General features: G+C 45.0%; 1 protein-coding gene across 1 annotated transcript; it reads right to left on the bottom strand.

Annotated features, from left to right (window-relative positions):
• Nucleotides 1–1,930: 1,930 nt before the first annotated feature.
• On the bottom strand, nucleotides 1,931–22,428 carry LOC117550680 (NACHT, LRR and PYD domains-containing protein 12-like). Its single transcript, XM_034223166.1, is given in 9 exon segments — nucleotides 1,931–2,230; nucleotides 6,264–6,437; nucleotides 6,585–6,758; nucleotides 6,841–7,732; nucleotides 7,735–8,649; nucleotides 9,472–9,751; nucleotides 9,837–9,915; nucleotides 10,000–10,094; nucleotides 22,390–22,428. Coding segments are annotated over 6 exon segments (2,538 nt in total). The 5' UTR covers nucleotides 9,743–9,751; nucleotides 9,837–9,915; nucleotides 10,000–10,094; nucleotides 22,390–22,428; the 3' UTR covers nucleotides 1,931–2,118.
• Nucleotides 22,429–25,830: the final 3,402 nt, after the last annotated feature.

Here is a 25,830-nt window from a genome sequence, read left to right on the forward strand (position 1 = left end):
ACATATTCTGTTCTCTTTTGGTAGCCAGGATCTTTTGAGTCTTCCTGTTTCGATTGCCAGTCTGTGGTCACTGAGCCTGTACTTGGTTAGGATCTGTCTCTGCTTTCTATCTCTGACAGTAGAGAGATATTCTGCCAGCTCATACTCTCTGTTTAGAGCCAGGTAACATTCTAATCTACTTTGGCTTTTAGTTTCTTCTTCCCAATGTTGTAAATAGTTGTGTTTACATTGTGTTATAATGCGTTTGACTGTGATTGGTGTTTGGAGAGCAGTGTTGCTGAGAGACTGGTCAGAGTGGCTCTGAGAGGGGGCAGCTAGCCTCAGCACCAGCTGACATAGGGGACTCTTCTCTGGGTTAGCTCTTGGCTTTGGAGGGCTTTGGAGTGGAGGGTGTCTCGGGGGCTGGATCACAGTGATCCAACTGAACAGCAAGTTCATTTATATATATATTAAATAAAGTGGGACTTAAATTGCAACCCTGACGAACGCCTCTTCTCTGGGTGAAGAATTCAGTTTGTTTGTCTCCAATTTTAACAGCACACTTATTCCCTAAATACATTGAATCAACCAGATCGTACATTTTGCCCCCTATACCACAATGTAGAAGTCTATAATAGAACCCTTCGTGCCAAATAGAGTCGAAAGCTTTTTTGAAATCAATGAAACAAGTGAATATCTTACCATGTAGTGTTTGGTGTCCATGTTAGTTAACTAAAGTGTGAAGGGTATACACATGGTCGGTGGTGCGGTGTTTTGGAAGGAAGCCAATTTGATTTTTACTCAAGATGGATTGTTGGTTAAGGAAATCTTGTATTCTTTTATTTAGAATGCTACAGAATAATTTCCCCGGACAGCTGCTGACACAGACGCCACGGTAGTTCTGAGGGTCTGATTGTCTCCACTCTTATGAATGAGGGAAATGAGCCCTTTGCACCAGATGAGAACATCCTGACTGCAATACGAGACTGAACAGCTTGAACACTGTCCCTGCATCTCTGGGGTGCTGCATCTGAGCATTTCGTTTTTAATGTTGTCTGGGCCACAAGCTTTCCTTGGCCGGAGAGATTGTGTGTGTGTGGTCAACTCTTCCCAAGTCATCGGGAAATCAAGGGGCTTTTGGTTGTCTTTAATAGTTTCTTCTAATGTTTGGAGTTTCTCTTTTGTAATACATTGATTTGAATTCATTAGATTTATTGGTATGTCTTTGTACAAACTTTCAAAATGTTCTCTCCAGATGTCACCGTTTTGGATGGGTAATGCTTGTGGTTGTTTTGTGTTGAAGTTGTTCCACAGAATCCAGAATTGATTTTGATCAATGGCTTTCTCAATATCCTCAAGTTTCATGTGGGTATCATTTAGTTTTTTGTTCCTTATTGTACATTTATATTTTTTTAAAACGTCATTGTATCTAATCGCTCGTAAAACACAGGTATGCAAAGTAAGAGAACACCATTTTGTTGAATTGTACAGACACATTAGTTTGATTTTATTTAAGTGGTGGATCAAGTTGCTGCGGGGGGGTTGAGACGCACAGGCTGCAGTGGAGACGCTGCGCACAGCTGATCGACAGCTGGAGCACAAACCACCAAATAGGTCTCCTGTCCCCGGCACAAACACACTGACACACTTCTTTTATGTGTATTTCGTCATTAACCTTTTTCGGACCACTTATTTATTTATTTTGGTGACGATCCGACCTCCATGCTGCTACTCTGGTTCAAACTGCATCCACCAAACAATATGATTTATCTCCACCTCCCCAAAATAACCAGAATCTGACACGGTGTGAGACGTCTTTTTTAGCTGTTCTGTCCTCATTTCCTGCGATCTTCTTCCTGCAGTCAGTCAGAATGAATGAATGGGCGTTTCTTTGACTATTTATAGGCAAATATGGGCGTTACGTGAAGCCCGCAAAAGCTGCACCACATTTCGAGTTGATTGTGATTTATAAAGGGAAACCGGCGTAGGACGTGCCGTACGCAAGGCTTTATAAATGAGGTCCCTGGACCCACCTGAAGGCTTTACTCTCCGTTAGTGATCCTTTCTATAATAGCGCTGTATAAGTGTCATGTATTATTATTATTATAAAGTTTAAAGGCGATGCATGCCAGTCGTGTTTTAATGAATAACTACCACCTCCATCATCTTTGTCTTTAAAGGGAAGCTGACTGATCCACACTTACACTTCCTCACACCTGGTTTTAGCCTCTGCTCTCCACCATGGTCCAGCCTGGAGGAAGAAACACAGTCAGGATGATGTTCTATCCAACATGAGTCCTAGCTGCTGGTACCTCGTGGAGCAGAGTTTACTTTCTTAGAGGAAGCTTTTTTGTTGGCATTTAGTGTCAAACATTGTCACAGCATATTGTACATTGCATCTTTACAGGAAGGACATACATCTGTTCTTAGTTCTGTTCAGCAATATGCACATGATGACTCAAAAAACACAGAGGAGAAAGACATTGAAAAGGAATAGAACAACAGTGAACAATTGGGGAGTAGACATTTCTTTACAGCAGAGTTCTGGATCTGTGAAAACTAAGTCAGGCCTTTAGGGCTTTACAAAGTGAGTCCACTTCTCACAGGTTGGAGTAAATTGACCAATGTATGATTGACAGATGCTGTTATCTTTCCCATATTGTAAATATCCATTGAGATGTCCATCCATCCATTTAGAGTAGGAATATGCTTGTAGTGTCCCGTCAATCATGTTAAGTTGTGTCATGTTTGTGATTGTCATGTTCATGTTAGGTTAGTTTATGTTACACTTCCTGTTTTATTTTGTACTCATCTTGTCTCATTCCAGGTCCCTTTACTTCCTGCTTTGGTTCTTTTTCCCGCCATCGTCAGTGTCTGCCCCACCCCTGATTGTTTCCACCTGTGCTCACTTACCTCATGTATATATTGTCCTGTCTCCCCTTGTTAGTTGTCGGTTCGTCTTGTTCGTCGTCCCAAGAAGCCAGATCCAAGCCATCGCTTAAGAGATTTAGTGTTTTGCCTTTTTCCCCTCCATGTGAGCGCTTTACTTTTGTCATTTTGTTATTTCCTCTAAAAGAGTGATTTTGTTTTTGCAAGTAAAGATTATTTTTCTTCAAACCTTTTTTGTCTCTGGGTTGTGCATTTGAGTCCTCTAAACTATTGAGTCAAGGTTCCTAACAATGCTTCGATAACCACTTCCTGGTTAATGCCTTCTCAGCAGCAACCAGCAGAATGTTCAATGAGTATTTGTCCTTTCTCAAATTCACAAAGTGTAACATCTTGATCTCTAGAGGTATCATGTCTTTGAAAATGTCTTGTAAGGCGTTGTGTATCTCCTTCCAGTAGTCTTTGATACCTGGACAGTCCCAGAATACATGGAAGTGGTTTGCATTCTGGTCACCACAGTTCCTCCAACATATAGGGGGGTCCTCTCATAGTGGGACTCCTGAGAGGGGGAATAAAATATCCTATCAGGTTCTTCCAGGTATATTCCCTCCAGTTCTGCCAGCTGGTACATTTCCATTGATATCTCCACATTGTTACCCATTCTTCTCCAGATATATGTATCCCTCCTTCCTGCTCCCACTTCTGTATTATGTAAGTATTTGAGTGTTTTTTAAGGTTTGTCAATCCTTAGTATACACATGATATGGTTCTACCGTTAACATCTGCGTCATATAGCACTCGCTTTGACTCGGAGTAGTCTTTACGTTTTTGCAAAATAGCTGGTGGGTAATCTTGGGAGAAATATATCTGTCTCCCGTTCTAAAACACCTTTTTTCCCCATGGCTTGCGTATAATATCGTCTTCAGTTGAATATCGGAGAAACTTGATAGTTATTGACGCGGCTTGTCCTCCCTGTCTCCGGAGGCCCTCGGTACGAGCGCAACATGCCGAGCTCCGTGGCGGGGGGGGATCTCAAGTACTCTTGTAGTAAACTCTTCACAAAGTAAACCATAGATGACCTCTCTGCTCCCTCACATTATAAATCCTTATATTCTCCCGTCGGGATCTTCCTTCTTCTTCGTCAGTCAGTTTATTTTCTTGCTGATTCATTACCTTTATCATCTTGCTCAGCACCTTCCACGTTTTCAATTCTCATTTCTGCCTCCGCTATTTTAACGTTGACGTTGGTAAGCTCGGATAAAATGTTGCTTAATTGTTCTTTGTGTCTTTGCGAAAGTCCTGTATCTCCTCCAGAACTTTAGCTAAGCTAGCCACGCATCATCAACCTGTGCAGGCGAGTTGTTCGTTGTATTTTCTTCGTTGGTAGACTCTGAGCCAATGTTTTTCTTTTGTCCATCCTTTCTTCCCATCTTCGCCCCGTTAACTATTTGTAATTTTACAGAGACATTTCTTATTTAGCAATTTAACGAGGCGAAATTAATCTCTTACCGGGGGAGAAGCTAGACTCGGCTGCCATTCGGTATGGTGACGTCACCGGAACCATGCCCATCATTTTAAAGTCAATCAAATCATCAAGTAGTACGTTTTTTTATCATGTAGCCGTGTAATAAGCGGGATAATGTGCAGTGAGGCATCACGTACACCAGTGACCACCAACTGGCGGCCCGCGGGCCACATCCGGCCCGCCAGACATTCTCATCCGGCCCGCACGACGGGGGTGACTGTGGCGTTGGCTGAGTGGTTACTGCGTTCGCCCCCCAACCATTTTTCTTTTACAACGTCTCGTGAGTAAGGTGCAGTACCGGAGTCCAACAGAGAGGCAGCAGCTGCGGGACATTAGACTGCGTACTGCGCAACCTTCCCTGCCTTGAAGAAGAAGTGATCCTTCGTTGTGAAGAGTCTGGTTAATGCGGTCCGCACCACAGCAGCAGCCCTGCTGCGACAGAGTCCAACAGAGAGGCAGGAGCTGCGGGACAGTAGCCTAGAAGCAGGGTTGGGTTGTAACGGAATACATGTAACGGCGTTACGTAATCAGAATACAAACATCAAGTAGGCTAACTGTATTCAGCTGGCGTTACATTTGAAAAACTAGTAATCTGATTACAGTCACTTTCGTAAACCTGAAGTGAATACATTTTGGAATACTTTTTGGAATTATTGGTGGAAAAGTTTCCTCACAAAATGTAATATTCATTACCGGCAGAACTGTGTGCACCTGCACAGCGCTGCAGCATGTCTGTGAGCGAGAGAGAGATGCAGCGTGTCTGTGAGGCCCCGCCCCCGCACGCAGGTGAGAGAGAGATCTCTTTTAAACTATATTGAAAGTTAGAAACAGAGATGGTTAGATAAAATGTGCAAGATAACGTTTATGTAGCATTTCTTTATTGTCGAGATGATGACATTTATAACGGGATCAAATCAAAGTGAATGGCCTGCTGCTGCTGAATGCCTGGGGCAAGTGACTGGAAACAGTTTTAAAAGTTATTACATCGTTTCAGATAATAAATAATAATGATAATTCATTCTATTTAGGGGCGCCTTTCAAAGCACCCAAGGACACCTTACAATCCATAACATATTCCAAGGAAAGGTTTTAAGACAGTACAAAGAATGCAGTCCGGGTGATGTTTTTTATGTGTGGTGCAGATGAGAGAGCTGTCCAGAATGACACCAAGATGTTGTGTTTGAGTTCTTGATAAGCCATTAAAACAGTAAAACAAGTGTCTCCTGTTCACCAAAACATACCCATCTGTTATGGAAAAAGAAAGTATTCCAAAAGTATTCTAAAAGTAATCTGAACACGTAACTGTATTCTGATTACTTTCAGAGCATGTATTCAGTAACTGATTACATTTACAAAGTAACCCTCCCAACCCTGCCTAGAAGTGATCCTTCGTTAGCGTGAAGAGTCTGCGAAGCTTTATGCAGTACATTTTGGCCCTTGGACAAATATAGTTGGTGATCCCTGCCGTACACATTCAACAGCTAACTGCTAAAGGCTAACTGCTAACAGCCAACTGCTAACAGCTACCTGCTTACAGTCAATGGCTAACAGCTAACGGCTAACGGCTTAGTTTACCAGCTCTCCTCCTGCTGATATCAACATGAATGTGATGTTCATGATGGCATTATGAGTAAAAGAAAGGTTGCGTACCTGGACGTGTCGATCATCAGTTTACGTAATAAAGAATCACAAAAAGTAAATTGTGGTTTCCCATCAGCGACTAGGTAATATGCTGATCATCGGCCAAAGCAGGCCAGTAAATAATCAAGATACAATTATAACACATAACTGGCAGATTGTGTTGTAAGCCTGTAACCTCTGAACAGAGTCCTACTGTGAGTTTAGCTCTGTTAGCCGTTACCCGAACACATACGTGAGTGACTTCAGTCTCCTGCGTGGATCCTCCAGTCCAGCAGACAGCAGCTTCTCTCCTGAGTCTCCTGGATGATTGTAGCTCAGGTCCAGCTCTCTCAGATGGGAGGGGTTGGAGCTCAGAGCTGAAGCCAGAGAAACACAGCCTTCCTCTGTGACTAGACAGCCTGCCAGACTGGAACCAGGGAATACAGTAAACTCAGTGTTTTAAAAAGCAGCAGGAAAATCATACAGAGGTCGACCATCTTCATCAACATGAACCTGAAGCTGGATGAGCAGGTTTTAAGTAAAACTATTTTTTTTTTAAAACCTGTGCTCTGACCTGAGAGTCTCCAGTTCACAGTGTGGACTCTCCAGTCCAGCAGACAGCAGCTTCACTCCTGAATCCTGCAGGTCGTTGTTACTCAGGTCCAGCTCTCTCAGACTAGAGGACTGGGAGCTGAGGACTGAGGACAGAGCTGCACAGCTTCTCTCTGACAGCTTACAGCCACTCAGCCTGGGGAAGGATTAGCAATGAACACAATTTATTTAATTTATCATTTTTGAAACTGATCAATGTTGTTTGTATCTCCACTTACAGAGCTTTCCTGGAGGCTTTGACCACTGGCAGCAGCCTCAGAAGAGCCTTCTCTGAAGCAGAGTATTTATTCAGGTCAAAGACGTCCAGATCTTTTCCTGATGACAGTAAGATGAAGACCAGAGCTGACCACAGAGCAGGAGACAGATTATCTGTGGAGAGACTTCCTGATCTCAGGGACTGTTGGATCTGCTTCACTAGAGAACGATCATTCAGTTCATTCAGACAGTGGAACAGGTTGATGCTTCTCTCTGGAGACGGGTTCTCATTTATCTTCTTCTTGATGTACTCAACTGTTTTCTGGTTGATCTCTGAGCTACTTCCTGTTTCTGTCAGCAGGCCATGTAGGAGTTTCTGATTGGTCTGCAGTGAAAGACCCAGGAGGAAGCGAAGGAACAAGTCCAGGTGTCCGTTTGGACTCTGTAAGGCCTGGTCCACAGCACTCTGGTAGAGATGTTTAAGTTGAGGGTTGTCTCTGAACACTTTAAGCAGCCAGGAGGTTGTTGGTTCTTCTGCCAGCAGGTTGACTCCAGAGTTGATGAAGGTCAGATGGACATGAAGAGCAGCCAGAAACTCCTGAACGCTCAGATGGACGAAGCAGAACACCGTGTCCTTGTACAATTCACTCTCCTCTCTAAAGACCTGTGTGAACACTCCTGAGTACACTGAGGCTTCTGTGATATCGATGTCACACTCTGTCAGGTCGGACTCATAGAAGATCAGGTTGCCTTTCTGCAGCTGCTCAAAGGCCAGTTTTCCCAGAGCCTCCATCATCTTCCTGCTCTCTGGACTCCAGTGGAAATCTGTTTCCCTTTTTCCACGATACTTGACGTTCTTCACTTTGGACTGAACCACCAGGAAGTGGATGTACATCTCAGTCAGGGTCTTGGGCTAGCTCTCCTTCCCTCTCTGGTTTTCAACACTTTCTCCAGAACTGAAGCAGAGATCCAGCAGAAGACTGGGATGTGGCACATGATGTGGAGGCTTCGTGATCTCTTGATGTGGGAGATGATGGTGCTGGCCTGCTCCTGATCTCTGAATCTCTTCCTGAAGTACTCCTCCTTCTGTGGGTCAGTGAACCCTCGGACCTCTGTCACCATGTCCACACACTCAGGAGGGATCTGATTGGCTGCTGCAGGTCGTGTGGTTATCCAGAGGCGAGCAGAGGGAAGCAGCTTCCCCCTGATGAGGTTTGTCAGCAGCACATCCACTGAGGTGGACTCTGTGACATCAGTCAGGATCTCAGTGTTGAGGAAGTCCAGAGGAAGTCGACACTCATCCAGACCGTCAAAGATGAACAAAACCGAGAACTGATCAAACCTGCAGATTCCTGCGTCTCTGGTTTCAGAGAAGAAGTGATGAACAAGTTCCACCAAGCTGTACTTGTTCTCTCTCACCACATTCAGCTCTCTGAAAGGTAATGGAAATGTGAACTGGATGTCCTGGTTGGCTTTGCCTTCAGCCCAGTCCAGAGTGAACTTCTGTGTTAAGACTGTTTTCCCGATGCCAGCCACTCCCTTTGTCAGCACTGCTCTGATTGGTGCATCTCTTCCAGGTGAGGCTTTAAAGAGGTCTTCTTGTCTGATGGTTGTTTCTGGTCTGTCTGGTTTCCTGGATGCTGTTTCAATCTGTCTGATCTCATGCTCTTCAGCTGTAGTTTCTCCCATGGTGATGTAGATCTCCGTGTAGATTTCATTTAGAGGTCTTGAATTACCCTTTTTTATGATTTTCTCAATTTTTTTCTTCAGGTTGAATTTGAGGTTCCCTTGGCACTGAGTGAGAAGCTCTGAATGAAGCTCTGAATGAAGCTCTGAATGAAGACAAAAATAATCCCTCAATTGAGACAATGATACTTTCCACATAAAATAACCATCACAAGTTTGGTTCCTAATTTTACACATTTTTGACAAGACAGTAGATTATTTTCCTTGGATCAAGACGCCGCATCTTGTTGCTTTTCAAAAATGTTTCTTTGAAAAAAAATATTTTTGAAACCAGAATGAACAATCTGTGGTCCCCAGAGAACCATGGCCTTAAACCTGACGACTCTTATTCCTGCTGCTGGAAGACGAGGCTCGACCCTGGAAGATCGACCTCTGAGGATGTGGACTCAGCTCTCACTCCAGTTATACAGGAAGTGGATTGCTCTTAGTAATTGGCCAAATACTGCGTAATCCTGCAATAGGCTAATATCAACAAGACGCCCTGTGGGTCACAGTAATAATCTTTCCCTTCGTCCATAAGACAGGGTGGATGGAAAACTCTATTGACCCTATTGAAGTTTGTATACCATGTTCCTCTCCTTCACCTACAACCCAACTGGCATTGATTGGACCCTTAGACCCAGTGGTGTGTAGACCCCAGTGCCTGGCTGCAGGATGAGGACCTGGTCTGCCTGATAGGGTTGCTTTTTTTCTTCAAGTAGTTGATCTAAAAAGTGACTCTGCCAGAAACTATTGACCCTGACCACTGAGCTTTCAGGGTCGTGGGGGAACCTGAACCCTGACACCATGTACAGGTGGTGTTTCTCTGTGTGGTATATCAGGAGGAAACATCCAATCCATGTTATCATTGTGATTTACCTGACCTCAGGTTTCCTGTTTGTAACACTCCTTTTTAACTAATGACCTACCTGTCGGTTCTGATGGAATGTTTGATAATTTCTCCTCCAGAAGATTCTGATTAATCTCCTTCAAAACGTTTCTGGTCACTTTAATAGTGTTAATGCCGTAGTTCAGAAACATTTGGTCCACAGTTTGTGTCCGACATGCATCCTCTAGTCGACTCTTTGGGATTCCTTCAAATCCTAGGACCTCCTGCTGCAGGTGCCACTTGAATTCTTCAAAGTCCTCTTTCCCCAATTGTTCTAAAGTTCTGAAGAGGATATCTTTCAGAGTCGCCATATTTTCTCCCTGCAGAGATCCAAAAGATACCAACACAAAATATTAAATAATCTTACATCTGAAATAACATGGGTTTATGCAAAAAAATACTTTCTTTGTTTTTCAAAGGTCCAGGTTCAGGTCCAGGTTCAGGTCCAGGTCCAGGTCCAGCAGAGTGTGTTGTTTGTTCTGGTCTGGAACACAACACAGAGCTTTGAGTGAATAATGAGTGCTGAGCTGTGACATGGAGAAGAGTCATGGACAGTTGGAGATCTCACCTCTGAGCTTTGGTCTGGCTGTCATGTTCCCCACACAGAGAGGGGGGGGACTCCCTCCTCTCTGTCTTCACACTGATCCATAGCAGAGCCTCCACCTTCACACAAACACAACAACATGCTCATCACAACAAGAACATCACAGGACACATTAATGCCCCTCCTCTCAGATGTCCCACAGCCCCAGGCCCGCTCAGAAACTCAGTTTGTTGACCCCTAAATATGTTTCTGTGATTGTCGAGACTTCTTACAGCACACCCAGAAGTCACCAAATATCTCAGTTTTAAACATGCGGTTAACTTGTTCATTGAAACAAAGCTAAACACATACGCATCAAAACCACTTGGTTATGTTTAGAAAAAAAGATAACGGATTCGCCTCAAATGTGTAAGTTTGTTACTCTATGCATTCAAACAAAGCTTCACGCAGCGTTGAACGGGCCCTCCCTTATTTTTTATTTCTGACCTACTCTCTAGGAAGAGTTCGTATTTGTTTGCTTTTGCCCGTTTCTGAGCGTGGCTATTCAAAACAAATGTACACATTTTCAAATATATAAGGGAGACGACGAGTCGGCATACAGAGACGAGATCTATTAGCTTTGTTCGTTATTCTCGCGTCCAGGAGAGAAGCTTAGGATAAATGAGACCAATGGAGTCTCTGGCATAATGTTCAAATGGGTACTTTAATTAAAATGGTGCGGTATGTTGCAGAATATTGTTCAGAGAGAAAACAGCTGTGTTCTCGGGGTCTCGAGAGCCAAAGAGAGAGGGCAGAAACACGCACGTCAGCTGTTTAAGTATCTTCCGATGGCCTCTCCTCGTGTGCCGGTTGGCGCTGCTGGGCGTCCGCCCTCCACTCGTCTTCAATGTCCGTTGTTGCGCATAACAGAGGACTCAGCCATTGTACATTCAACTAAACATGCCTTTCCTCCTCATATTCTCTTTCATGACTTTTCATTTATTGCATTTTAACGGCTGTAATTCATTACTTTAATAATACTGGAAATACTTCACGGCAGTTATCATTTACGGTAGTCCCGGATGTTGCCCCACGTCTGTAAACAAAACGTATTAAAATAAACTGTTCCTTCATTTAATATTCAGCAATAATAATATCTCGACGTCGATAGTTGTAGTGTTGAAATCAGTAGGTTTCGGTGTGCAACACTCCGTGTCATATCGTTTCTATATTCACCTCTGTAGGGAAAGGAATATTAGCCACATGCTAAATGCTAACCGGAAATGAAGGATTTTCAGAATATAAGCTTGACATCAGAGATTGTGTGCGAGAACTTCTGGTTTTTCAGAATAGAACAGCTTTTAAGCTGACGGTAGGCTATGTTTAAACTAAATTATGCCATAAAACATTGATTTTAATTTCTAACAGATCCTGAAGCTGTCTGCGTGGTGTTCAGCTAACAACCTACATCTGAACAGAAGCAAAACAAAATAAATCATCATAGACTTCAGAAAGCACCGTCCAGAACCCGCCCCCCTTCACCTCAATGGAGAGAGAGTGGAGAGGGTCTCCACCTTTAAGTTCCTGGGGGTTCACATTTCGGAGAGCCTCAGCTGGACAGCACACACCACTGCAGCAGTTAAGAAGGCCCAGCAGCGACTACACTTCCTGAGGGTGCTTCGGAGGAACCGACTGAACAAGAAGCTGCTGGTGTCCTTCTACCGGGCGACCATCGAGAGCGTGCTGTCATACTCCATCTCGGGGTGGTATGCAGGATGCTCAGCTGTGGACAAGAAAGCCCTGCAGAGAGTGATCAGGATGGCAGAGACAACCGTCGGCTGCCCCCTGCCCGCTCTGGAACACATCTCCACCTCCCGCTGCCGCAGCAGAGCTAACAACATAATAAAGGACAGCTCTCACCCAGGTCACAGACTGTTCTCTCTCCTGCCTTCTGGGAGGAGAGACAGGAGCTTCAAGTCACGGACAAACAGACTCAAAAACAGTTTCTACCCCTGGGCCGTCAGGCTGCTCAAAACCCTGTAAGGCCCACTGTTGTAATTTTACAACATTACTTTAAGCTATCCTAAAAAAGTCAGTAAATGTTTGTTTTTTTAAAGACTACATTTACATAGTCAATAGGTCCTTTTGTTCAGCCTCACAATGCTAGTGGGTAGTAAATGTGTTTATAGGTCCTGCCCTCTGGCCATACACTTGTGACAGTCGCAGATTGATCTCAGTGTTTCTTATAAACTGTAGGGGCAGGTGAAAACGTTAAGGCATGTAGTTTAGATTCAAATGAATTGAAAACCTATGATGCATGTGTATTATCCTCGCAACTACAGTCGTTAAATGTCCACTTTTATGTAAGGTTTGAGGGTGTGGTTCTGCAAGCCCCATTTGCATATTCACCTGTCGCGACGCGCCCAGAGGCTTTTTAGTGGGCGCGTCAACAGGATGCCATGGGGGGTTCTCACGGGAGGAGGAAGCCTGTGTGGTGAATGCGGGTATTCAGCGGGATAGTTACGTTTTCTCAGCATGTATATATGTTAAAATGCAACGGGGAAGTAACTGAAAGTAACCGTATGTGGATATTGCATCGACCGACCTGGAAGCACGTCTCCTTGGAGAGGACGCGCACAGAGAGAGAGAGATTCTCTCCGACATAGGGTGAGATCGCTCCTTTGTGCCACGCTGGACATCGTGTTTCCTTTGTCACCCCAATTCTGGCCTCCAATTCTGTTCCGAATTGATTTTAAAATCCTTTTATTTGTTTTTAAAGCACTAAATGGGCTGGCTCCGGCCTATATAGCTGAACTCCTCCAGCGCTACACCCCAGCCAGAGCGTTAAGGTCTGCTGACCAGCTGCTACTGGTAGTGCCTAAAACCAGGCTAAAAACCAGAGGGCACCGAGCCTTCGCGGCGGCTGGCCCTAGGCTCTGGAACACTCTCCCCTCCATGTGAGGTCGGCCCAGACCCTAGGGGTTTTTAAATCTAAACTAAAAACTCACTTATTCACCCTGGCCTTCTAATCAGAGCAGAGCACGACTCATGACACTTCCCTGTGTTTGATTTTTATATTTTATGTTGTAATTTATTGTCTTCTGTTTACATCGGTAGGAATGTGTTATTTATTATCTGCATGTGCAGCACTTTGGCTCGACCGAAAATCGTTTTTAAATGTGCTATAGAAATACAATTTGATTTGATTTGATTTGGTGTGGAATATAGCCTGAAAAGGCCTACAAACATTTCTGTTTTTGCCGCCGACAGGCGCAGGAGCAACAGCCTTTTTTTTGTCAATGAACAATAGCCTGGATTAGGCAGTAAAGACACTTGTTGTTTATTGCAGAGCGGACTGTTTAATTTTGTTTGTGTTGTTTGGCTGGAAAACTGTCAATATAATGGATCCATGCATGAAATCTGTCTCTGTTTATTTTGTTTAAGGAGCAGATTATCCGTTTATTATTTCTGTTTACCTTTATAATATATTTCATTCAAGAACCCCTTGTGCGTTTAATTAACACAACTATGTTTAGATTCTTGATCGTTACAGATGGTGGCTAGTATGGGGAATGAAATGTGATTTAAAAATCTGATATTATTTAAAGAGAACATTTTTGGAGATTTTGAAACTGCCAATTGGGATATTTTTGTTTACTGAGACACTAAGCCTATGTGTTGAATTGTATTGATTGGATGAGAAAAGAAAAACGTGTTCTGTACTTGTGTAAAATAACCATAGTCAGGCAATGGCTTCTGAAGAAAATGTACAACAGAATATGGAAGCACAATTAGAAGATAATGAGTCTGAAGAAGGTAGAATAGTACAGGAGACCAGTGGGCAACACCATGAAAACATAGATAACAAGAAGAAAATCTATTACTGATATTACCTCTTTGATCGGTTCTCTTTATAGATCTGATGCAGAGCAGGAGGAAAGTATAGGAGATTGGGATAGTACATCTTACCATGCATATCCTGCTCTTGCATCTTTTTCCACAGACTTGGGAACAGTTATAGAGAGAGTTAACTCCCTTGAGGCTAATTTTAGAGATTCAGTTAATAGTGCGCTAAACCGAGAAGATAGCATCAGAGGCTTCGTGAATAAGAATGTTGAAGCACTGGAGCATCATGTGATGTCAACTTTGAAAAACTTTGAAGAGAAACTGGTGGACTGTTTACAAAGGCGTGATGAAAAATGGAAGGCAGAAATCCAAAGGCTGAAGCGCGCCAGCCTCCCTGCTGTCCATAGGCCCTTTGTCAGTGCTGGTGCTAGTTTTCAGACGTCTTATGGTCGCACCACTCCAGCTCAACCACCTCTCATTAGTGCCTCTCACACCCATGCTCCTTCTCTTGGTACTGACACTCAGGGGTCGGGTCCTCATATTAGTTATCCCACTCCTACTCATTCAGTTCCCTCTGCTGGGGTTTCTGTCGGTCGAGCAGAGATTGCCAGAAGAGAACTTGATACTATTGATGCTGCGCCACACGGCAGGACATCATTCACTGAAATACTTCTGCTGGGACAACCACCAGGAGTCATTGACAATATAAACCCCATCACACCTGTAGGAGCAGTATACCGCCATCCAAGCAGTACGCCGGTGGTGTATTCAAAGCCTGTCATTCAGATGGAGTTCCCCTCTTTTGGTGGTTCCAGGGAGGTTGGAGAGGTTTTGAACTTTGTGGATTGCTGTGAAACATTCTTTGAAGTTAGGCCATTAACAGATGCTGAGCTAATAGGGGCTTTATCTGGGGTTCTTAAGGGGCCAGCGCATAGTTGGTGGTGTGTAGCTAAAAGCACAGTACACAACTGGCCAGAATTCAAAGAAGCTTTTCATGCAGCTTTCCTACCTCCTGATTACCTCATGGAAGTGGAGGAGAAGTTGAGGGATATGGTGCAGGTACCCGAACAGTGTTTGAGGGATTTTGCCTATGATTACCGAGCCCTTTGTCTACGATGGAAACCCGATATCACCGAGGCGGAGTTGGTGAGGAAAATACTCAACAACTGTAATCCCAGAATAGCTGGTTGCCTTCGGGGCACTGTCAGAACCGTGGACCAACTGGTGTCAATAGGCACATTAGTGGAAAAAGATTGCACAGCTGCAAAAGAATATTGGGGAAAAGTGGATCAACAAAAAGCAAAAGAGAAATTGAACAAAAGGCCCCAGGAAAAGTGGAGCGCTAAGAAACCTGCTGATGTAGTGACCATAGTGCAGCGAGGAAAGAGAAATCCAGTAAGTCTCCTACATGTCCCCGTAGAGGTGAGAGGAATGCAGTGTAAAGCTGTTTTTGACACTGCATGTACATACTCCCTCATGCGGCACAGCCAATGGCTGGATGTAGTCCGGAAAGGGGAGCAACTGAAGCCCAGTGAGAACCAAAGCTTTGCTCTGGCTGACGGGAAGACATGCCATGGAGCCTTAGGAAAGGTACAGCTACTCTATGGCTGGCATGACATGATGTGGTCGCTAGAAACATACATCATCGATGACAACAACCTGGCATTCCCCATCATTCTAGGCTTGGACTTCCTTACCAGGACCTCAACCATTATCAACCTGGGAGACCGAACATATGGAGTAAAGGGGCCAAGGGATTACGTGTTCTATTCATTCCTTTCTCAACCTGCTGAGATCCTGGCAGCTCACCCCAGTGTTAGTCTCATAATAGCAATTCCGCTATCCAAGTCATTTCCAATTCAAGAAGAGACTGCCCCAGATTTTTCAGCTCATCCACCAGAGGTTAGAGAAATCTTGAAGGCTTGGCCAAAAGGTGTATTCAGGCAGTTTAGGGAAAACTATGGTAGAAGAGCACAAGATATTTACTACAGACGAGGTTCCAGTGCGCTGCAAAGCATACAGGGTATCACCCCACAAGCGTCAGATCATAATAGACCAGGTAGAGCAGATGCTTAGGGATGGCATTATTGAACCGTCACAGTCAGCCTGGGCGTCCCCAGTGGTCTTGGTGCCAAAACCTGACATGTCCCCAAGATATTGTGTTGACTTTCGACCTCTAAATGCTAAGACTCTGCAAGATGCCTATTCTATGCCACTTATTCATGAGTTGTTGGAGTCATTGCATGGAGCCTCATTCTTCAGTACCCTTGACCTAAAATCAGGCTACTGGCAAGTGGCAATGTCAGAGGAAAGCAAGGCCAAGACAGCAGTAATCACACCGATAGGCCTCTACCAGTTCAAGTGCATGCCATTTGGGCTGAAGAACGCCGGTGCATCTTTCCAGCGATTGATGGAAAAGGTCCTTGGGGAGCTGAGGGGAAAATCTGCTTTGTGTATATCGATGATGTAATCATCTTTTCACCCTCACAAGAACAGCACCTCAACGATTTAAACGCTGTGATGAAGAGACTTCATGAGGCCAATTTGACACTCAATCTGAAGAAATGCCATTTCTTCCAGCAAGAGTTAAAGTTCCTTGGCCATATAGTGTCTAAGAAAGGGGTTCAGGTGGATCCAGAGAAAACACTGGCAGTGAAAGAATATCATACTCCCACAAATATCAAGTCACTGCAACGATTTCTGGGACTTGTGGGATGGTACCACAAATGTATTTCCCACTTTGCAGATATGGCAGCTCCCTTGCATCGCCTGACAAGGAAAGCGGTGGAGTGGATATGGAGCGAAGAATGCCAGCAAAGCTTTGAACACTTGAAACAGGCTATGGTCAGCGCTCCCATCCTAACACAACCTGACCACTCAATTCCTTTTGAGGTGCACACAGACGCTAGTGATGCCGGTTTGGGTGCAGTCTTAGTCCAAGCTACTGAGGAAGGGGAGCAGGTGATAGCTTATGCTTCACGGGGATTGAGAGGAGCCGAGTGTAACTACTCCACATCAGAAAAGGAATGTCTAGCTGTTGTATGGGCTGTTGAAAAGTGGCGACATTTTCTTGAGGGAAAATAATTCACGGTATACACAGACCATGCTGCTCTGACTTGGGCCTTCAACTGTCCGAAGACCTCTTCCCGGCTGACTAGGTGAATCTTACGACTCCAGCAATTTCAATTTAGGGTCCAATACAGAAATGGCCTGCACAACATAGTGCCTGATGCTCTGTCCAGAGCGATTCAGCTCTCTGAACTTAAGCTTATTTTAAATGTTGATAAAACCAAGTTAATGCTATTTTCAAAAGCTAAAAAGACACCAGAGCCTGTTTTGGATATTGTTACTATGCAAGGACAAGTACTTGAAGTGGTTACCAGTTATAAATACCTTGGTATCTGGCTTGATGATTGTCTTACTTTTAAACTTCATGTCAATAACCTGCTTAAAAAGCTGAGGGTTAGGCTACGTTTCTTCTACAGGAACAAGCCCTGTTTCTCTCTTGAGGCCAGGAAAAGGCTCTGTGACCCTTTGACCTGTGCTGGACTCTGGTGATCTGATCTATATGAATGCACCTGCTGCCCATTGCCTGGAAAAGTTAGATGCCGCCTATCACAGCGTTCTGAGATTTGTTACTAACTGTAAAGCACTGACTCATCACTGTACCCTGTATGCCGAGGCAGGTCTGCCTTCACTAACTGTACGGAGGCTCAGTCATTGGCACACGTTCATCTATAAAGCCAGGTTGGGTAAACTACCTTTTTATATCTGCTCTCTGATCTCTCGACGAATTGAAAGTACATTATTGCCTGAGATCTCATGATGTTGTTTTATTAAATGTACCAAGTGCTAGGACTGTCTTAGGGAAGAAAGCTTTTAGTTGTGCAGCTCCACTAACTTGGAACAGTCTGCAAACATGTTTCAAACTGAGCACTTTGGTTCCCCTGCATCACTTTGAAACTCAGCTGGGTGACATGCTGTGTGATACTCATGGTACCTGTCTCTGTGAATAGAGTTTGTAAACTGTACATTATGTTGTTTGTCATCATTATTGTTGGTCTGTTGTTTTTATGTTACATGTGTAACTAATGTCCTGCAGGTCACCTTGAAGAAGAGATCTTTTGATCTCAAGGGGCTTTCAACTGGTTAAAGAAAGGCTACAAACAAACAAACATCCATCCGCAACTGCGTATGTTGCCTCAAACACCTCTCACTGTGCTTCTGACTTACTAACCACCCTATCAGACATACGAGAGGCCCAGGAAAGGGACCCTGAAATCAGTGACATGGCAAAACAGTCTGCTGCCATTTGTAAGCCAGATAGGATAGGGTACACTGTGTTACAGGGTATTCTGTATCGGCGGTCGCCTGTGAGAGTAGGGGGAGACAAATATCAGCTAGTGGTTCCCAAGAGTCTAGTAACATCTTTTCTGGAGTGCTTCCACAACCATCCCCTGAGTGGACATCTGGGCAGACTTAAGATTCTTCTTAAGATCCTTGAGGTGGCTTGGTGGCAGTCTGTTAGGAAGGATGTGTGGGCCCATGTAAAGTGTTGCAACACCTGCCAGGCCTACAAAGCGGATAATCAAAAACCAGCGGGGTTCATGCAGCCTACCCCGGTGGAGGAGCCCTGGGAAAAGCTGGGGATTGATTAGGGCTGGGCGATTTGGCCTAAAAATAAAATCGCGATTTTTTCTAACTAATGGACAATTTTCAATTTAAACCTCGATTTTTTTCTGTTTTTTTCTAAACAAACCAGACCAAGGCAAAATGTAAATACATATTTTCTTTGCAAAAAATGCGTAAAAAGGAGGGTTTCTGCCCCATTACTTCTCTTCTTACTTCTATAAGAATAAAACACGGTGAGGTGTAAAATGTGTTTTAATATCATAAATGTTACGCATACCGTCAGTTTAAATGCTGTTTTATACTGAAAAACTAGAAGTTCTTGTGCACAACCAGTTTTATTCTGAAAATCCTTCATCTCCGGACGGTTAGCATTTAGCATGTGGCTAATATACCATTTACTATAGAGGTGAATTTAGTAGCGATATGACACTGAGTGTTGCACACCGAAACCTACTGATTTCAACACTACAACTATAGACGTCGAGATATTATTATTGCTGAATATTAAATGAAGGTACAGTTTATTTGAATACGTTTGTTTACAGACGTGGGTAGTATGAGACAACATCCGGAACTACCGTAAATGAAACCAGCCGTGAAGTATTTCCTGTATTTTTGGAGTATTGATTACAGCGTTTAAAATGTATTAAATGAAAAGTCATGAAAGAGATAAGGAGGAGAACAGGCGTGTTTAGTTATATATTTAATGTACAATGTCGGAGTCCTCTGTTATGCTCAACAACGAACATTGGAGACGTGGAGGGCCGGCCCCCAGCAGCGCCAACCGGCCCACAGCGAGCCAGCGGAGGAGATATATCAGCTGGAGAGGTGGAGCTCGCTCTCTTCCCTTCGCTCACGAGAGCTTTTTTAATTAAAGCACCATTTGAACCTTCTCAGAGACTCCATTTAGTCTCCTTTTAAAGCTTCTCTCCTGGACGCGAGAATAACGAACACAGCATAACAACAGCAGATCGGGCAGAGCTGCAGATCGGGTAGTCACAGGCAATGTGGCTGAGTTTTGGGCGCGTTCTGGAAAGTGAGAGAGTAAGCTACTACGGAGTCCCTTAAAGCAAAAACAAATCTGCGGAGTCTAGAAATGTTTTTAAATCGCGATTTTTCGGTTCAGCCATTTCACAAACCGTAGGAAAGTAAAAATGCAAATTAATCGTGAAAACCGAAAAAATCGCCCAGCCCTAGGATTGATCTTATGGGACCTTTTCCCCACAGTAAAAAAGGCAATTGCTTTCTCCTCGTGGTTGTGGATTATTTCACAAAGTGGGTTGAGATGTTTCCCCTAAAAGACAGCAAAACTCACAAAATTGTCGCCGTCTTGAAAGATGAGATCTTCACCCGTTTCGGTGTCCCACTGAGTTGGTTTCTGATCGGGGAGCGCAGTTCACTGGCCATGAAATGGCCAACCTATGCAAATCCTGGGGAGTCACACAAAAGTTCACCACCAGCTATCATCCTCAAGCCAATCTCACGGAACGGTCCAACCGGACCATCAAAACGATGATTGCTTCTTATGTGGGGACACAACATAAGAACTGGGATCAGTGGATCAGGGAATTTCGTTTTGCCGTCAATGCTGCCTATCATGAGACAACGGGGCAAACACCTGCAGTCCTGGCACTCGGAAGATCCCTGAAAGGCCCACTGGAGAGGTTGATCAGCCCTCCACCTCCACCTCATCAACCTACATTTATACACTACTGGAAAGACAACAAAAGATGGTGGAACAAGTAAAAAAGAGAGTTGGAGTATGCCAAGCCAGACAAGCCAAGTATTATAATACCCACAGGAGAGGTGCACAACTCCTGCTGGGAGACCTGGTCTGGGTCCGCACTCACCCACTCTCTAAAGCATCAGAGAACTTCTCAGCAAAGCTTGTGCCTAAATGGTCGGGTCCAGCTACAGTGGTGAGAAAATTAGGCCCTATCAATTACCAGATAAAGTGGAACGGCCAAAACAAGAAAATAGACACTATCAATGTGGTCAACCTAAAGCCCTACTTCGGGGTGCAGCCCCTCATACCTCCGGTGGGGGGGGGGGGGGGGATCTGTGACAGTCGCAGATTGATCTCAGTGTTTCTTATAAACTGTAGGGGCAGGTGAAAACGTTAAGGCATGTAGTTTAGATTCAAATGAAATGAAAACCTATGATGCATGTGTATTATCCTCGCAACTACAGTCGTTAAATGTCCACTTTTATGTAAGGTTTGAGGGTGTGGTTCTGCAAGCGCCATTTGCATATTCACCTGTCGCGACGCGCCCAGAGGCTTTTTAGTGGGCGCGTCAACAGGATGCCATGGGGGGTTCTCACGGGAGGAGGAAGCCTGTGTGGTGAATGCGGGTATTCAGCGGGATAGTTACGTTTTCTCAGCATGTATATATGTTAAAATGCAACGGGGAAGTAACTGAAAGTAACCGTATGTGGATATTGCATCGACCGACCTGGAAGCACGTCTCCTTGGAGAGGACGCGCACAGAGAGAGAGAGATTCTCTCTGACATAGGGTGAGATCGCTCCTTTGTGCCACGCTGGACCTCGTGTTTCCTTTGTGTGGAATATAGCCTGAAAAGGCCTACAAACATTTCTGTTTTTGCCGCCGACGGGCGCAGGAGCAACAGCCTTTGTTGTCAAGGAACAATAGCCTGGATTAGGCAGTAAAGACACTTGTTGTTTATCGCAGAGCGGACTGTTTCATTTTGTTTGTGTTGTTTGTCTGGAAAACTGTCAATATAATGGATCCATGCATGAAATCTGTCTCTGTTTATTTTGTTTAAGGAGCAGATTATCCGTTTATTATTTCTGTTTACCTTTATAATATTATTTCATTCAAGAACCCCTTGTGCGTTTAATTAACACAACTATTTTAGATAGTTGATAGTTACACTCTTAACATCCCGATAGCAATGAATATCTGAAGTGCTTTGACAATAAATCCATACAAAAAATTCATCTGTGGAAGCTGTAAAAAGTACAACAATATTCATTGCTATCGGGATGTTAAGAGCATTCCATGGAATATAACAAAAAGTGTATCTCGAGCCGGTTTCTCAAACTTACCTACCCCACCTTTAACTTTTTTAAACTTTTAACTTTAACTTAAATGCATTCACTACGGGACCTCCGAACTTTTAACATTCCTGACGTCTGTGCAATTTTGTACAACTCTCTGAGCATGATGAGAAGTGCCTCAAAAACTGGCTTTAACTGCAGGAAAACAATAATGCAAGAACGGCAGACAGAGCCAACTGTGCTCGGACCCAGCCAGCACTGAAAGAATCAAACATCATCCACAAACATTTGAATTGAGAATGCAGTTTGGATGTATACGAACATATTTGTTGAGGCTGATTTTGTATAAACCTTAAAATGTAATATATTCTCTGAATTACTTGTCCTGCTAATGTGCTGTACAGCCCACCAACATGAATATATTATCATCAACATAATACCAAGTATTGTTATTCTTAGTTATCGTTATAGTAGTTCCATCGATGCTCAAATGTATAATCCCAGACTTTAAAAATACATCTGAAACATGGAAGTGCATTAACACCCACATGTTTCTAATGTTGGTTATTACAGCCTGAAAAAACATCTGTCTCTTCATCTTTACATTTATCTTTATGTTAATAAGTGACGACTGAAGCTAAGCAGAGACACAGGATAGTTTACATGTTGTCTTCCTGCCCCCGATGTCAGCCCGGTTCAGCCTGCATTCTTCACTGATGACGTGAACTCAGATTACAATCTGAGAAACAGCAGGACATGGAAATCTTTCTAAAATCATTCTGCTAAAGCTTAAGATAAAAAGATGGCGCCGGTGATGAGGGCTGCCGTGTCTTTTGCTCCTCTCCAACTCGCCCTTTTTTCATGCGAGCCGACCACACCAACTCTACTGTACATTATAGTAGAGAGGAACTTCTACACATCAAAAACTGATTCTCACCTGCTGAGCTCTCTTCAGGTCCACAGAAAGCCGGCTGATCTCGACCTCCTCAGTCCTGGTTCTGCCTGTCGTTATCTTTGCTTTTTACTGAACACTGACGGTTATTCCCGCCCTCACCTGCGGAGAGAATGGGGGGTGTGTGTTTGGGGGCGGAGTTTGAAAGTGCTGCAATAGTTTTCCACTCAGGAGGAACAGACAAATATCAAGGTTCTGGTTCAAGGCTTTTATTGCCACGTGTGCTACAGAGAGAGAGGTGGTGAAAAGTTTTCACTGGGTTTTTTATTTTCTACTGAAACAGCAACGAGGAGAGAGAATGAGGACGTTTGATCCGGACAGAGAATTATCTTAAAATCAGCTTTTAGTTCATGTTTTATTAAATGTTCTGCTGGTGACATAATCCTATCTGAACGTGTGTGTGTGTGTGTGTGTGTGTGTGTGTGTGTGTGTGTGTGTGTGTGTGTGTGTGTGTGTGTGTGTGTGTGTGTGTGTGTGTGTGTGTGTGTGTGTGTGTGTGTGTGTGTGTGTGTGTGTGTGTGTGTGTGTGTGTGTGTGGTTTGTAGATGTATGTGCATTAATAAACAAGGCAAGTCAGGCTGTGTCTCAACGCCGTGTATTCACATTGAGCAGGCAATCATACAACTGAGGCATATTCACGTGAGGCAGATATATATATAACACAGGCACAATACGTCCACAGGGTGGAGCTGCAACCTAGCCTAAACCACCCTGTAACATCTACCTTCCTTTTGTTAAGTAACACCACAGGATCAATACTGCCATTACACTATTGACTTTCAATCAGAACATTAATAAAATTATTTCAACAACAAATAGTGCACATAGCAGAGACACTTGAAATAGCCGGATCCGAACACATCAGCAATAAACTCAGAACAATCCATCACATTGATTTTCCAATCTCTCCACTTCCTTTTTTTTTTTTTTTAATCTTTATCGTCCATGTGTGTTTGAGTGCGCACAGTCCAAGTGTGTGTGTGTGTGTGTGTGTGTGTGTGTGTGTGTGTGTGTGTGTGTGTGTGTGTGTTGTGTGTGTGTGTGTGTGTGTGTGTGTGTGTGTGTGTGTGTGTGTGTGTGTGTGTGTGTGTGTGTGTGTGTGTGTGTGTGTGTGTGTGTGTGTGTGTGTGTGTGTGTGTGTGTGTGTGTGTGTGTGTGACCTAGAGGTCAAGTCTGTCAGGAGGTCTAATCAGCCGTCCGCTCCGGGAGAAGGCCCGGCCCTGTAACTCAAGGCATGGTGTATCCCCAGTCTGCAGGGAAGACCGCGACGACCCCGGGGGTAATGGCCTTGGAGACTCCTCGGGGATGCCGACGAACTCTCTGGCGCTCCCCCCACTCGCAGGCTGCTCCGGGGCCGATTCTGGGAGAACTGACGGCTGGAGAAGGGTCGAAGATCAACCCTGTTGCGCCGATACGTGGTCCCCTCCACACCGACCAGATAGGACCGGAGTCCCAACTGCTGAAGGCACACACCTCTCCTCCATCGGCCCGTCCTGTCTCCTGGGAGTGGCTTCATCCGTATGGGCTGGCCGACGTTCAGCTCCGGCAGGTCCTTGGCAGATCTGTCATATGTCAGCTTTGCTGCTTGATGTTTCATTTTCAGCTTGTCAGGAACACCCATGACGACCTGAGGCACCAGCAGCTGGTCGGCCACAGGGAGAAGGGTTCTCAGTCTCCGCGACATACGCCGCTGTGCTGGGCTGCAATGCATACCCTCAGTGGGCGAATTTCTCCAATGCAATATGGCCCTCCAGGGGTCCTCTTTGGCACGGTCTGCCCTTCTGCACAGGCTCTTTACCATTTTCACTGCTGACTCCGCTTTGCCGTTAGCCTTTGGGTGCCTCGGTGAAGACATGACATGCTCAAAACCCCACTCTCTTCAAACGCCCGGAACTCTCCACCGGCAAGCTGGCCTCCACCATCAGAAATGGCCCTGTCTGGTACACCGTAGCATGCAAACTGTGCCTTGCATCTACGGATCGTGGTGTCCGCTGATAGGTCAGGGAGCAGGTCGATCTCCCAAAAGTCAGAATAATGGTCCACCACGAGCAAGAAGTTCTGTGCTGCGTAGCTGTACAGATCCATGCTTACTAGCTGCCAGGGACGTGACATCATAGTCTCTTTCTGCTGTTCGTGTGCATACTCATTGCACAGAGAGCACTTTTGCACATAATCCTTGACTTCCCCTTGCATCCCGGCCAGTAAAGTGTATCACGGGCCTGCCTGTAGCACGCCTCGCCCCCCACGTGGTTGTAGTGGATCCATCTCAGCATTTCCGGGCGCATAGCTTTTGGAATGATGACGCGCTGACTCCTGAAGAGCACGCCATCCTGTGCACTTATCTCATCTCTGATGGCCCAGTAGTCCCTGACGGCTACAGGGGTCTCCTCTTTGTGTCCTGGCCATCCCTCCAGGACGACAGACTTAAGTGTTTGAAGACACACATCCTCCTCAGTGTGTGTCCGAATCTGTGCCAGGCGTTGGCTGCTGACATTTAAATAGTCTGCCTGCTGAATGGCCGCCGTGTCACCCTGCTCCTGCTGCAGACCATTTCACATGGTACAGTGTGTCTGTTCTCTGTGGCGGGGTGGTGGCTCTGCTGAGCGTGTCACTTATGTACATCTCAGGGCCTGGCTTGTATACCACCGCAAGGCAGTAGTTCTGAAGTGTGAGGAGCATGCTCTGAAGGCGCTTTGGTGCACTGAGGAGGGGCTTGGTGAAGATGGACACCAGCGGGCGGTGGGCGGTCTCTGCAGTCACATCACCCCTACCATATAGGTAGTAGTGGAAGCGTTGGCAGGCGAATACGATGCTCAGGCACTCCTTTTCAATCTGTGCGTAATTTTGCTCTGTTTGGGTCAATGCCCGTGAGGCGAATGCGACAAGCTGTCCCCCTTGAAGCAAGCAGCAGCCCAGACCCGCCTGACTGGAGTCGCTCTGTACGGTGACTGGCTTGCGGACGTCATAGTACCTTAGGACTGGCACCGCCGTGACCAGTGCCTTGATTTCCTTCATGGCGGCATCATGTTTGGGCAGCCAGTGCCACATCACATCCTTGTCCAGCAGTCTCCTCAGCGGCTCACATACCGCTGACAAGCGTGGCATGAATCTGGACAGATAGTTCACAAATCCGACACACCGCTGGACCCCTTTTGCGTCTGTGGGGTTTGGCATGTCCAGAACCGCCCTGACTTTTTCAGGGTCAGCCTTGAGGCCCTGGCCTCTGGCCAGTATGCACAATATCAAAGTCCAGTCTGTGCGTCTTACCCCTAATGACGCATTGTGTGCTGTACACACCTAATGAGCTCATCCACTCACTGTTGTATAGTTTTAATCTGGTGAGACTCTTCAGAAGAGGCGTTCTAGGCACCAGTCTCGTCTTGTCCTTGATGCTCATCACATTGCAAGTGGCTCCAGAGTCGAGCT

The sequence above is a fragment of the Gymnodraco acuticeps genome, unplaced genomic scaffold (genome assembly GCF_902827175.1).
Source record: "Gymnodraco acuticeps unplaced genomic scaffold, fGymAcu1.1, whole genome shotgun sequence".
In the NCBI taxonomy this organism is placed as follows: domain Eukaryota; kingdom Metazoa; phylum Chordata; class Actinopteri; order Perciformes; family Bathydraconidae; genus Gymnodraco; species Gymnodraco acuticeps.